Here is a 14487-nt window from a genome sequence, read left to right on the forward strand (position 1 = left end):
TAGATGTCTGCGGCCCAACTGAAGTTATTATAGATCCCATTTCCAAAAGAACAGCCTTTGCACGACACTTGTGACTTCAACTCGTTGTTCATCTTGGACTTCGGCCCAGTATCGCTCATCGTGGTGATAAAATTGCTTTCGAATATATAGTCATCTAAAAGTGTAATGATGCTTGGGCTGGATGTATCATCGTCAAGAGACAGAGAGAGAAGCCAAACAGAAGTTGTATGCAAGGGGCGTTGCGGCGGCCGTTGCTCCACAACTGTGCTTACATAATCCACGGTCTGAATCGACATACGACATAGCTGCCGACCGGCGTTTCTCCATACTTACAATGTCATCTAGAACTGGTCTTCCCCCACTTTCTTCGACAGGCGTCTTCTCAGTTTCATCTTCATGTCTTATAAACGCCCCTCGCGAAGTAGTGTGGGAAGTATTGATGGACTGGGAGTCATACAAGGAATGGTAAATGCTGGACACTTGACGACTCGGATTACTTGCCGGTCCAACTCTCCATAAATATCACCTAACTGACTCGGTGATTTAGGAACCCGTTCGTGTAAGCTATGCTGTCCATGACGTTTTCATTTGATGCAAATGACTTGAAAGGCGAGACCAGCGCATCACAGATGCGCGGAAGAATCACCTGCCCGACGAGATTCCACGTGAAGGGTGTTACCTCCATATCCACCCGGTGCACATTCCTCCATCATTTGACAACAAGTGGTTTCCAAGTTCCGCGTTCGAGCGGATTACTACGTTGGACCATGAAAACTATCGTACGGCATGGGCGAATATTGAAATGCCACATTGGTTGCTTAATGCGGAACGGTGGCAGGCGCTCGTAGAAGTTGAGGGAGGCAAAACACGTTATGAGACGATTGAGGTGTTTGGTGGGATCCTCGCGTATTTGGTGAGGGCCTTCGTCGGGAATGGATTGAAGAAGGGATTTACAGCCATGGCTGAAGGGCTTAAAAGCAGAGCAGAAGAAAGGGCGCAACACTAGTACTAGATTCGAAATAAATATAGGTTTCGCCGGATGCGAAACATGGTTAGGGTAACGATGTCGGCTCCTACCAGGGCAAGGTGTCCCTCTAGGCTCCTACTACATAGACCAGCTTAGCGGCAGCCTAAGCGGCTCATAATTGGACGGATCCGCTATCGGACAAATGAATCAAAATGAAATTGAGGTTGACTAATCCGAGACAGGTTGAACCGCTTCTGGAAAACATTCTAGACCACAGTTCATGCCGTCATATATAATCAGAGACAACCCTCGCACTCCCTTTCCAAATTACCATCACCATCTAGACCGTCTCACTCTAGATTTCTATCATGTCCTCATTTTACGATCCAGGATACCCTGTGAACGATCTCCTACTCGCTTCATCACATCCAGTAACGACCCCTGTTTATTCCCCCCCGTATGATGTGCGCGGGAGGCAGCAACATTTCATCGAAACAGCCCAGCAGAGGAAGGAACGGATCGAATTTTTGAAAAAGAGAGAATGGGCCCGTCGCGTTGCTGAGTGGATTCGAGCCACCAGTGCACGGCAGGATGTGGTTGGTTACAACATTGCAAATTACCATGAATTATGTCGCTAACGCGATTTTCAGATGTCCTTTGGCTGTTCTGGTAGTCTTGCAGCAACATCATCCATGCAAGACAATAGTCATGGTGCTCGTTTGACTTCTTCTGCATCATCCATCTCTCTGTCGTCGAGCGAGGAAGAGGAAGAACCATACGTCATTTATAGTTCATCTCCGTCATCTTCCATGTCGTCTTTGTCCGATGACTCGTCTATCTCCCCAGTCTCTCCCTCGCACCCGTCTAACAACATCCACCCATTGTCAAGCACCATACCATTTCCCTCCAAGCGCAGCCACCGTCGTCGTAGGAGCAGCACGAGTCTCATGACTCCACGTCGCAGACCTTCATTATCCAGTATCTACGAAGTTCCGGAGGAAGACTAACTCAGGCTAGACTTATCAGCCAGAAGTGTTTAAGCTAGGATCAAACCAGTTTTAGTCAAAGCAGTGCCACGTATCCCATCGCGGGTTTCTCGTGGCGTTACGACGATCCTGTTCCCCTCTGCTCCCTTTTTACGTTGTCGTTCTTCAACGACGTTCATGACCATTTTGCGGACATGCTGACCGCTCCGTATACCTGTGCAAACATACCCCCCCTCTCCATCGCCATGTCAGTTTCCTTACGTATCGTGTAATTGTATTATTATCAGTGTTTCAGTAGTATCTTTTTTAGCTCGATGCAAGTGTAAAAATGGAATGCTTTATGCTCACCAAGGAAGGATCGATCGATCGATCTCGTCTGAAAATCGTCAACGACAGACATGTCACTCTCCATTGCGGACTGATCCGCTGCCATGAGCATAGCCACCAGATGGATTGAGAATAGAGGATGGTTTTTATCAAGAGAGCAGTCATTATTTTCGCAGCGTGTTTAGGTCACCATCGGCGTATTCGTACTATAACAATGTTTACTGGATGTATGGCAGAAGTCCGTGAACGATCCTCAGTATGCGTATTGATATCAAGCCCATGTTTTCTCTTCAATTTGCAAGGGCGTACATCTCCTGAGGCACAGACTTTTATAATAAATTCATAACGATGCAACGGCTAGACTACATCAAGTATGGTCAAAAAGTATAGTGCGGAAGATGCTCATCTATTTCATGAACTTGGTCTACCATGGAGTAGCAGGACGTACCGATGAGTCGAAAGGGCAGTCAGGTCTCTGGCTACGTAGAGGGTAGGCAAAAAGGAAGGCAGGCTGCTGTAGAAATCAATGTAAGCTGATGTATTAGACACATCATGATAAACACATGGACATAGTAGGTTAGTCACCATCGCGCATTCCCCCATCTATGGAGCCGTTGTGCCAATCTCGGCATCCTTGTCGGCTTGTTGTCATGATTCTAGTCATCCGGAGGTAGGACATGGCAGCCGTAGGCTGGGATCTGCAAAAAAAACGACACGGCCCGGGTGTTGACAGGCAGGTAAGAAATAAGTAAATACCGAGTGAGTAGTAGACAGTGGACAGACAGCAAAGCGTGAGAGACTCGCAGGGATAATGGAGGTAAAGATCCTGATGGTAGGTAGGTAGGATGAATGGAGGTTTGGCGGATTGATGCTGGCATCGTGCGGTGGCCTCTTCCAGACACTTGCTGCCTATGACAGAATATCCAAAATTTGACTAGGTTCAGGCCTAGGTGGGAGTCACAGGCGGGGCTATGTCCGATATAGAATAACACGCCGTGATCACTCGACTTTTGGAGCTTTTCCCATTCCCATGAGCTTGTAGTATGAGATGTGGTTTTGGAAGCTTCACTCTTGGTCTCCTCCACAGCAGCATCTCGGAGCTCCTGCTCTAATATCTTGATCTTTTATTGGTCGTTGCATTCACGAACAGTCTCGAGGTCATCGGATGGCGTTTTCACTGATTCGTTTGCTGTCTAAAAAAGACCAGTGGTGCACGGTCAGACAAATAGCCGAACATTGGCACGAACCAGCGCCTCATCCCTCGACCTTTCGAGTTCGAGTGTTTCCTCCTCCCATGTTCTCACAATAACATCGATCAATCTCTCGATAGCTTCTGTATCTGTATGTTGCATGTGTTCTGTAGCGAAAGCTGGAATGTGTTCGCTATCGAGCAAGGTCCAAGGCGTGGAAGACTGGGAGGGGATGGTTTTCCGACTGTAAGATACGATCAGTAGGCGGTAGCGTCGATATTATTATTAACAACCCGGACGTACTGTGTACAATGAAAGGCGATTCCTTTTCTGCTGTGTCTGGAAACGGAAACGCTTTTAAGACTTTTTCGCTATCGTATTTCAGCTCCATCGCGAATTCTTCTAGGTCCATCGCTTTGACGCGTTCGTCGACGGTCTAGTGGGGGGACAGGGTTGAGTGCTGATGGACTTAGAAGCTCAATGGAATTTGGAATTCCTCAGGCACCTGCAGCTCCACTTGAGATGATGCAAGTTAAAAAATATGACAGGAAGGGTGACAATACGGATATAGCGAGTTTTCTATCCAAAGAAAGCAAGAATACCTCTTGCTGAAGGTCTCTTCTCAGGGGCTAACCAGCAGCTCTTGACCAACTCCCATAGATGGTCATCCAGACCTCTTTCGCTGGCCGCAGGATCACTGGGTCGTGGGGGTATCTCCCCCTTGGAGAGTTTGATGATAACTTGTGTTGTGCGGCGGATTTCATGCCATGGTACTTGATGGGTCATAATCTGACCAAATACTATGAGATATGCAAATTTTCTCGAATGAAATTTTAACTTACCTCGAGTATAGTCATGCCGTATGCGAAGATGTCAGATTGGGTGGTAAGCATGCCGCCATCGTAGTAGAGTTCTGGAGCAAGCCATCTCTGAGAATTTGAAACTCTGAATCAAATCGGGTTAGCACTGCTTCGCAAGTAATCGCGTGATTGATCTCAGTACCCAACAGACATCGTGAAATCCACGCCCGTGACATCTTCCAATACCTGATTTCACATATCAGTGATGAGTGGTTGATCAACTATTGGAAAGTCGTGCTACCTTTGCAAAGCCGAAATCGGCCAGCAGGGGGTTCCCGCTGGCATCAACGACGATATTGGACTAAAAGCAGACTCACGTCAAGCCCTCAAAGTGTAGATGAAAGCTACGCACCGCTTTGAGATCAGCGTGTACGATCGGGGGTGTCATGTCATGCAAGACATTCACACCCTCACATATGCCTTTAATCTGCAACGAGTCAACATCACACCAAACTTGCATGTTCACAAGACTTGTACATACCAGAGCATAATGATCTACGATGGGGTGCTTTCTTATATACTCGTCCACTGTGCCATTGACCATCCATGGACTTACAACATACCTGCCAATGGAATGATATGGTAAGAGGATTGGACAACCATATGGGGAGAAGGGCTTACGGGAAAGGCCCGTCGTTTTGACAGAAACCGTAGAAAGGAAGGATATGCTCTCCATGGTCAGCTTCCCACATGAGTTTCCAGATCTCCGCCTCTCTCTTGAACCTCTAGAAAATGATGTAAGGATGAGATTTCGAGCAGAGGAGAGTGATAACTTACTCGGAGCGTTTGAGGCCCGCAGTGAACAGCCCGCAGGATTTTGATGGCCACCCTTTCTTTGTTCAAATAGTAGCCTTCCCATATGTCTGCTGATCCCGTTCCCTTGACAGGATATTGTCCAATGCGCCTCACTTCACTGACTTCGAGGATCATGTTAGGTAAAAGCGACTGAGATGAATGTTGTGTGTGATACGGCACCAGGAAACCTCTCTGCTACCAATTTAGGCTGCGATCTATGTTTGGAACCTGACCCAGCCAGCGGAGGAAGATTCTGCATAGCGATGGGTTCATCACTGGCAAAACTAGTCTAGCAGTCAGTTGAAGTCACGGTGTGTCGTAGAGGCCCCTTACTAAGATCTTAAGCTAAAACTCGTTATTCAATTTGGTTGAACAAAAAATTCAAATTCAATTACCATCTCGGAAAGTTCCGAAGTCGATTGCAAATTGAAGAACCAACGGTTTGCCGCTTGCCTCAAGCTCGCGCCGCGGCGACAAACACCCGCAGATACTGTCTCGACGCCAATAGACGCTCTCGAGAACACAAAGTACTTGCTTAATACGCATGAGTTCAGTGCAGTGAACTCTTGATAGGAGACCACAAGCGAAGCAGGAGGAACGGGAATCGACGAACTCAAAGCCAAAGGGATACGATGACTAAGATCGGGATGATCGTCATTTAAATTTGTTACATAATTCAGTACTTTACTATTCTGGGAGAACGAGACTGACGCATTGTCGTCGATCAACTCACTAGTAAATCGCGCGTCAGTGTCAATGGCCATACTCCACCGATGTGAAAGCTCACGGTGCACCACCCCCCAAAGGTCTGCCATGCGGGTGAGTCGTGTTATCAGGTCCAGGACAATGCTGATACTCACGCAAATGCCCCAAGTGCACGACCTAGATTTGCACTCTAAGTCTTTCTTGCAATGGTCGGGACAACTGAGATCGTCGGTGGCACTTTCATCACTATTAATAGTGGGGATGGCAAAGCTTGATGATACTAAGCCAGCAATGATGGCGAGGATAATTGCAGAGGAGAAATGCATCGTTTGCGACTTGTGTATGTAGGATCAGGTGATTCTGAAGGCGATAGTAGGAAAACGACTGGCTTTTATATTGTTCTCTGCACTTACTGTTGCGTGGATGCCAGAACCTTTCCGGAAGAATGTGGCAGAAATCCCTCACATGTCAGGTTCTAGGCTAGGTGCTATGTTGCGTGGATGGCAGAACCCTTCCGGCAGAATGTGAGCATCACCAAAATTGCGCAACTGAGAGATTACCCGGCTGAACGTATGACCAAACAAGTCCGCGTGATACAGTTGATATGCTCATAACGCATACCGTTGGGGCGGCAAAAAATTGATGCATTATAACCCTCAGGCAGCACTTCTCGGTGCCGATATAGGGTCTAAGAGACCCTGTTTCTATGTTATGGGAAACTGGTCTCTGAGACTCACCCTCGCCCCATCTATTAATAACACACTCCTAGCCCACCTCGCGACCCTCCTAGAACCTCCCATATCAGTCGTGATACCTCTCGCGCCTCTAGAATATCCAGAAACACTCTCACGACACCTCTCGCGGGCCTCTAGAAATATGTCTAATACCTCCGGCGCGGCCACAAAAGATAAATTGTGCCAAGACGCTATGGCCTCCAAAGAAAGTTTTGACATATGCTCCGCCTCAGTGAACAACGACTTCGATGACTTGGACATACTCGCCTCTGGCCTATTACAAAATATATTCAATATACAAATAGCCTTTCGCCTGTAACGCTCTTCGGGGAAATTTACACGCTCTAAATCATTGCAGATGCTCTGCGCAATAATCCACAGTTGACCACCTGATATTGCACAAACATCCGCAGACGTCAACACGTCCAAAAAGTAAGCGACTAAATCAGAAGACGAACTAAAACCTGCAGCAATCTCACAGCAAGCAGTATAATCACGATGCTTAAAACGGGCATGCGAAGCGACGCACTGCCCATGAAGTAGGTGTCTCAACAGTGGGTTACGTAGCTCGGTCAACGAACAAGACTTGTCGAATTCTAGACCGTGCAAAAGACACGCCCTTTTGAGCAGTGCAACTTCAGGCGAAAAAGGACTGAAACGAATGCCCGAAGAAAACGACCCCAAAAAACATCACTGAGAATAGACTCAGAGCGTTGACGAGAAGACAAAACTGCCCCGCCGAGGGACGTTGACTGAAATGAATAAAACATATCAGATCGAACAGACTGTATATGGTCGGAGTCACGATCAAAGATACACGAGGTATCTAATACAACAGACCAATGTCAGCAGATACACAAAAAAATGAACAAAAGAAAAGAAACAACTGGAAAAACATCACCAGGAAGTGAATAGGGGTTGACAGCGAGTGCGTCTTCAGCCCCACCAATGGCACGCGGTCGTTGTAAGAAGCTGTGAGATTTTCGGAAAACCGCGAACCTCGATCAGAATGACGGAGCAAGCGAGCGGTTGAAGAAGAAGTCGAAGACGACAGATACACGCAGACACTGACGAATCTACCGCAAAACGGTGAAATTAGCGAGCTATAAGACCCACTACAGAGGTAGCGGGAATAATACATGAGTCCTCCCACGCGGCATGTGCGGGAGTTCAAGTTCTGCCACATTTTGCCCGGGAGGTTCTGCCATCTGCCTGGCAGTGCTAGTTCTACCCACAACACTCGACGCAGCTGACGCTGTCGTCGATCAATTCACTAGTAAATCGCGCGTCAGTGTCAACGGTCATACTCCACCGATGCTGAAAGCTCACTGAGGCGCACCACCCCGTAACCTGCCATGCAGGTGAGTCATGTTATCAGGTCCAGGAAAACGCTGATACTCACGCAATGTATCCGATTGACCGAGCACTGTGCGCAGTCTGCGTCCTTCCTGCAACGGGCGGGACATCTGTCGGTGGAAAGGCTTTCACCACTATCAATAGTGGGAATGGCAGAGCTTGATGATACTAAGCTAGCAATGATGGCGAAGACAATTGCAGAGGAGAAATGCATCGTTTGCGATTCGTGTGTGTGGGATCAGGTAATTCTGAAGACTATAGTAGGAAGACGGCTGGCTTTTATATTGTCCTCTGCAATTACTGTTGAGTGGATGGCAGAACCTTTCCGGCAGAATGTGGCAGAAATTACTCACATGTCAGGTTCAGCCAGTTCAGCCAGCATAAAATATGTGGCAGAAATCCGTCGCATGTTAGGTTCTGCCAGTTCTCGGTACCAGCGTAGAATAGTTCTGCCCAGCCTCAGCACGAACCCTTAGCATCACTACTAAACCTCACATTTACTTCACCGTTTATACGACATCTACGATTTTTTTGGTAAGGAGACTCACCGTAAATACAAAGATGACTGTTGTTGAGACAAGTTCAGCAAATAAATAAGGTAAGTGACCGAGTGTTTTGCTGATGTCGAAATAAATCTGTTGGCGAGCTGTAAGGAGGTATGACGATTTTCACATCTCCTGAACATATCATAAACTCGACCCGAGATCTTCCATGAGCCTGGCTTTCATGGCGATTGTGCGCCTCGCGTGCATGTGGCCAATAATCTCGCAAGACATGATTCAAAGATGCCAAGGCCTGAGGTGTGACTGGAAAAGCTGCTTGGAACAATTTTTCTCCCACAGACTTGGAAAGACCGTGATAATCAAATGCAGGACAAAATAGTACACCGTTGGCTGTGCACTGAAATCTATAGTGTTGGGCCTTTTTGCTCATTGTCACACCACACAAGGCGCTGACTCGGAAAGCAATAGTCGACACTTTCGGGGACGCTGAGCGCTGAGCTGCAATGTATTATCGACCTCAGTAACTTGAACTTCCCATATAATTCCAACGAGGTCCTTTTAAATGACCGTACTAGCCTCCACAAGTCGCAAATGACAGTAACGCTGCCTTCAACGATATTTAGGAAACAAGGGCATGGTCGGGGACTCAAATGTTGGACTAAAAATCCAAGATAGATAACTAAGTAAATTATCACCACCGTGACGTTGATTTCCGCTAGAAACTAAAGGATATTACTGTTGACTAGGGCTCCTCATCTTTGTCAACTTTCACAGGACCTTTAACTACACCTGCGTATCGGAGCCGATGCTCATGTAGGCTGGGAAGGAACAGACGCCTGTGTCTGTAGGTTTGAGGTGAGGTGTGATGTGTTGACGGAGGGCTATGCACATGGTTCAGTAGGTATTTACATCTTGTTATCAATTTTTGGACTGCTATGGCGCTGGATCTGTTCAACTACATCAGCAAACTATCCCAGGACGACAGAGTAGAACTTGGGACTGCGTCGGTCTTCTAAGTTTAGTGTACGATGGTCGTTATCGTTCGCCACAGACAAACGCAGAGTCAAAAGCACTTATAGCTGTCTCTTCCGCACTTCGGAAAATATGTTGCTCGAAGAATCTCATACACCTTTTGTGTGATATATCACCCGAGGACGTCTTGCTTCTTCAATGACATAGATGGTGTATTCAATAGTTTCACAGTTCAGTGAAGGGATAGAAAAAGAAAATACATTTCTGGTCTCAAGAGCACATCGGACATGGTAAATACTGGCGAGAATTGGGGAACAACGGCATCGATCATACAGCTAAGTGAGAGTGTGCGCAGCATCCGGTTCTTTAACACTAAAACCTACAACAAGTAAATGTCAGTGATGCCTGTGCTAACTCAAATCTCGTCACGCACCCATTTCTGCGTCTCGATCCATCCTATATTTGCTGAACGGTCTATCTTTAGTATTATCCAGCGATGACAACATGTCCTCTGCTCTGTCCCGGAATGACAATATGGAACGCGTAGACTTGACGCGTTCTCGGAAGATAAGGCCGATTAGAATGTTGAGACAGCCAATGGAAAAGAGGAAGAAACCAGAGACGAGGGGGAAGACTTTGACGAAGTGAGAAAGAACAGAAGCTCCTATCCTATTGATGTATAGATGAGTTGGTAAGAAAGCGATTGGAGGGACTTATCGACTTACAGACATTGCATCACTCCCAAAGCACCTAGCCCAAAGTCACTCCCGAGAACGGGGAAGTAATGATCAAAGAACGCCGCGGGCCAGCCTTGAGAAGTTGATAAGACGCATACTCACACACCGTTGCCAATATCATACCTAGTTCTGAAAGAATCAAAACGACGGTTTGTGCAATGATCAACAACCGATTCAATACTGCCCAAAACACGCCAGCTGGCTGATTAGGAACTGTACTGTTTCTAGCCAGAAAATTGAGTACATTCGCAGTGACCTTGACAAGAAAACTCACTGTATGTAGGCATAGTTGATCGTGGAGTTTGAGTTGCTCCCGCCATCGACAAATACATTGACTGCCTCGATGTCATCAACCATCACCATGATGCTGCTAGAGAAAACCAAAAGAAGAGCGATGATGCTAAGAACGCGGACAGTATTGAGACTGATGAAGATATCTGACGGCCATCATCCTGTCAACTCGCAAGTACAAAGTTCCTGGATGGTAGTACTCACAAGCTTTGGGTGGTAGCATCACGGGCAATGTAAATGCAACAGACGATCAAAATGACACTATGCCAGGAAGGAGAGTTAAATGCTACAAAAGTAAGAGATGACCAGCAACAGAGAAAGTAAAAGAAAGGGAACGACAATGCCTCCACTGTCGGATGACAGCTGAAGTAGACAGAAGGACAGGGAATTTCTGAATTGATAGTCTTCCACTGGCCACCGGTCTGCTTTTCATAAAATCTGAGTCCAGGGAATCATCTGATCTGGGGAATAAAGAGCCATTGTTCTCGCAAAGGGTCATCATCGCTGTGGACACCGTGTGGGCGACTTTTCACAAGCCGCAACGTCATAAAACGGTAAAGTATAACATTTCCCAAATAGGGCGACTTAGTGACTTCATCAGGCATTCGACCACAAATTGACAAACCTTTAGCTAGTATTATTTAATGCATAATAACACACATATATCACAATTGCAGATGACATGATAAGAGAATAGATAGGCAGACTACACTGGTGGGATCTGCCAAAGCTACCATATTGGTAGACCTATGGTGGCAAGCTGTGGTCTATTGGCACCCAGTTATTATATTGTCAAATATCTCTACCCTTACATAAGTTGTTAGAGATGGTGGACCATGCCATCACCAACAGTGCACCAGCATGTGGCAATGAGTCAGTGTGGGGTGGTGGAATGGCGAGCTTTTGCCAAATATATCTAGCTTGAGACAGGCAGACTGCAACAGTGGACCATGCCATCACCAACAGTGCGCCAGCATGCAGCAATGAGTCAGCATGGGGTGGCGGAATGGCGAGCTTTTGCCAAATATGTCTAGCTTGAGACAGGCAGACTGCGACGGTGGACCATGCCATTGCCAACAGTGTGCCAGTATGTGACAACGAGTCAGCATGGGGTAGCGGAATGGCTAGCTTTTGCCAAATATATCTAGCTTGAGACAGGCAGACTGCGATGGTGGACCATGCCATCACCAACAGTACGCCAACATGTGGCACTGAGCTATCATACTGTAACAAGCTGTTGATCTATTGTCAAACACAAACACCCTCACAAAGGTAGCTTCTGATGGTAGATTCTGCCATTCATAACATTGTGGCCGCATCTTACCATAGCAAGTTGTTGATATTTTGGCAGACATGCAAGATGGAGGAGCAATAATCAATTATATTCTGTCCTTACAATATGTAGATATATACACTACAGAGCATGTAGAACAACATTGTGAAATATATAATTAATTAGCACCATCATTGGTCAGTGCTTGAAGGGCAGTGCACTTCTCCCGAATTTTGGATAGCGCGCTGTTTTTGCTGATAGCTCGCTGTGAACTGGAGGGATTAGGGAAAATGCGACTGTGATGTGTTAATGTAGAGCTCGAAGTTAATGAGATGCATTACGAACTGTGTCCACCAAGCCATTAGGTCTACTACTTCCTCAGTCTCGTCTGGATCCTCCAATAGGTCAAGAATGCTGTGATAAAAATTTTCTGAGTCCGTAACAGTGTCCGTGCGTGAAAATACAGACGAAGAACTCAATGAAAACCGAACCTAGAACAGTAAGTAAGGGGGTCATCTTGAAATTTCCGACACACCTGTGTGGCAATGTAAGCCAGGGATCCTTTCGTCACAGATTTCATCCCATGGAGGTGTGCATTACCGGAGCGCGTGGCTTTCGGTTCCTTTTCTACGGAACTTGGAGAGGTAAATACATGTTTGAACCCCTATTAAAAGAAATAGAATTGAGTAAGAACACGACCACTGATAATGTCCTCACAAATATAAGTATGTCGCTCCTCAATAGACCCTGCCATGGATCTTCGGGATCATAGGCATACTTAGCATATAGAAACATCGGCCACTGGTCGCCACGGACTTCTATTTCACCGCTTTTAAGATTCTGCTTAGTTCTGAATAGCATTGTGGCGGGTATCTTCATTGAAAAATGAAAGGGCTTACTCGGCATTCGACCAGTCGAGGCCTGCGGGGCAGAGCAATGCACCGGTCACTTCATGATTGAAACTGCAATCAGATTTGATGTTTTGGGAGAGAGGCGGTATAAGTGGCTGGCCTTTGGGCATAAGCCATTCGAGCACAGCGGATTTGAGGGTTTTTGTGCCGTCGCCTCGTGCACTGGAGGCTCCTTTGCCAATCTACGAGAAGATGACCATGAGTAGACCTTTAAGTATTTCAATACTTACCAATTCTCTGACATGGATGACATCTTCCTCCTTGCCAGTTGTCAGACGTTCTAGAAGATTAGGATAGGAGTCTACAAGCTCCATAAATACCCTATGTTCACGTCGAACACTAAAGTTGAAAGTACTGTTAGACACTGCTAGTATTCAATTGACGCGATTCTACTCACTCGGCTGGATAATCTTCTATTGAAGAATCCTGTAATTCTTCGAGTCGAAGCATACCTCCAGTCAAAAGAGACGGATAATTGCATAGTGCGAATACCATCCGACCGAAGTGTCGCCCATGGAGAACCAGGGGATTTGAAGAGGCACTGATGAAGACACGTCAGGACAAGTGTGTTTCAAGATGAACCCTTACACTTTTTTATGTGGGCCCATGTGAAGTGCCGAACCACTATGCTTGTGAGAAGTATCGCCAGGATGGGGATTGTTTTCGTCACCACTCATTCTAAGATAAAGGAGCAGACGACTCATGTCAGTAGTAGGTGAGGTGAGACTTTATACCTTTGAGCACGCCATCAGATTCGAAACGGGAACGGACCTTGGCACACTATGCCATAAATATTATGGATGGCATATTATCTGAGCGCCATCCGAGCCACACCATCAGGATCGGGACTTGATGGCGTTATGTCACCTGCCGGTGCCGTAAATCTGGCCCATACACACAGGCACACATGCAAGCACACACATATATAAACTGTTGGCAGCAATAGTCAATATCATATCATGCACAATAGCACGCCAGACTCACCCTCTCAGACACGTTTGCGACAATGCATTCTCGTTGCAAGCAATGTCACACTAGAGTTAGTTCTTCGAATATGATATGACGTAGTACAAACTCACAATGTTCACCTGAAGCTTCCAACTTCCTTTACTCCACACACCGACCGGTACTAAGTGCAAGTGAGTGACACTGTCACATCGAAATGCAGAACAAGACTTACAGTACAGGTAATTCCATCTAACAACAACAGAGCAATGCAAACTAAAGGTGAGATTTCTTAATTAAATCTGGACGTCAGTCTAACAAAAGACCCACCTAGGTGTCGGCGAAAATTGTGCGAACAAAGCGAGGTCTGAACTGAATCAACTCGAGGAACAGTTAAGAAGCACGGAAGAACATATTGCGTACCTCACAGACAGGGTGATAGTGTACAGGTATAGATGGCTCGAAGAGTACTACCGTGCCGACAACCTTGAGCGTCACATGCCCAGTGACATTTACGTACCCGACCTTGCTCAGATTCCCCTGGGTACTTCTTCTCCCGGAAACTCTGCAGAGTTCTTGGCCTGGGAGAGCATGTGAGGGTTCCACACGGGGAGAAAAGTGAGATAGGGTCTCTGAAAAATGGATGCAGGTGTGCGAGGGCCTATCGTGGGCCAAATTGTTAAATTCATCACTACTCAAATGTACTACGATCCGTACACTATTACATCACGTGTTGCGCCAGTTCGACAAGACATATCAGCTCGAAAGCAAGAGTAATATAAGTTGTAGGTGAAGTCGCAACCTCGACAGTATTCTTCTTCATATTGCACCTTGTGACTGTAAAGATGCGACCACAATACTTCCCACTCAGAATGAAGACCAGTTGGTTTTTTCTGCGTGGCTGGGCTGGGCTGAGATCTTTGGCAGGGATGTGG

At 46.6% G+C, this 14487-nt stretch overlaps 6 protein-coding genes across 6 annotated transcripts; 2 read left to right on the forward strand and 4 right to left on the reverse strand.

Annotated features, from left to right (window-relative positions):
- Window positions 1-334: 334 nt before the first annotated feature.
- Window positions 335-1218, forward strand: EDB93DRAFT_1276943 (uncharacterized protein; the record flags this gene model as incomplete). Its single annotated transcript, XM_041454412.1, has 3 exons — window positions 335-465; window positions 548-559; window positions 610-1218. 3 exons carry the CDS (start codon window positions 335-337, stop codon window positions 1004-1006), a joined length of 540 nt encoding a protein of 179 aa, XP_041308562.1. The 3' UTR covers window positions 1007-1218.
- Window positions 1219-1335: 117 nt separating this feature from the next.
- On the forward strand, window positions 1336-1974 carry EDB93DRAFT_1249533 (uncharacterized protein; the record flags this gene model as incomplete). The annotated part of the gene is made up of 2 exons (XM_041452871.1): window positions 1336-1563; window positions 1618-1974. The coding sequence occupies 2 exons, from the start codon at window positions 1336-1338 to the stop codon at window positions 1972-1974; spliced, it is 585 nt and encodes a 194-aa protein (XP_041308563.1).
- Window positions 1975-3965: 1991 nt separating this feature from the next.
- On the reverse strand, window positions 3966-5372 carry EDB93DRAFT_318258 (kinase-like protein). The gene is made up of 8 exons (XM_041456071.1): window positions 5108-5372; window positions 4952-5055; window positions 4812-4893; window positions 4683-4757; window positions 4572-4631; window positions 4473-4516; window positions 4313-4415; window positions 3966-4259 (listed from the first exon to the last, which is right to left on the reverse strand). Exons 1-8 carry the CDS (start codon window positions 5258-5260, stop codon window positions 4050-4052), a joined length of 831 nt encoding a protein of 276 aa, XP_041308564.1. The 5' UTR covers window positions 5261-5372; the 3' UTR covers window positions 3966-4049.
- A 459-nt stretch (window positions 5373-5831) lies between these two features.
- On the reverse strand, window positions 5832-6231 carry EDB93DRAFT_1140791 (uncharacterized protein; the record flags this gene model as incomplete). Its single annotated transcript, XM_041449288.1, has 2 exons — window positions 6000-6231; window positions 5832-5944 (listed from the first exon to the last, which is right to left on the reverse strand). Coding segments are annotated over exons 1-2 (213 nt in total), but the record flags the coding sequence as incomplete, so codon positions are not given.
- Window positions 6232-9631: 3400 nt separating this feature from the next.
- Window positions 9632-10966, reverse strand: EDB93DRAFT_1140801 (uncharacterized protein). Its single transcript, XM_041449289.1, has 7 exons — window positions 10628-10966; window positions 10407-10569; window positions 10256-10356; window positions 10121-10205; window positions 9829-10064; window positions 9796-9800; window positions 9632-9769 (listed from the first exon to the last, which is right to left on the reverse strand). The coding sequence occupies exons 1-7, from the start codon at window positions 10644-10646 to the stop codon at window positions 9731-9733; spliced, it is 648 nt and encodes a 215-aa protein (XP_041308566.1). The 5' UTR covers window positions 10647-10966; the 3' UTR covers window positions 9632-9730.
- A 908-nt stretch (window positions 10967-11874) lies between these two features.
- Window positions 11875-13284, reverse strand: EDB93DRAFT_1249536 (uncharacterized protein; the record flags this gene model as incomplete). The annotated part of the gene is made up of 8 exons (XM_041452872.1): window positions 11875-11992; window positions 12042-12187; window positions 12232-12360; window positions 12414-12546; window positions 12596-12789; window positions 12838-12946; window positions 13005-13148; window positions 13196-13284. 8 exons carry the CDS (start codon window positions 13282-13284, stop codon window positions 11875-11877), a joined length of 1062 nt encoding a protein of 353 aa, XP_041308567.1.
- Window positions 13285-14487: the final 1203 nt, after the last annotated feature.

This window comes from Suillus bovinus, assembly GCF_016758785.1.
Source record: "Suillus bovinus strain UH-Sbo-P2 chromosome Unknown EDB93scaffold_21, whole genome shotgun sequence".
NCBI lineage: Eukaryota > Fungi > Basidiomycota > Agaricomycetes > Boletales > Suillaceae > Suillus > Suillus bovinus.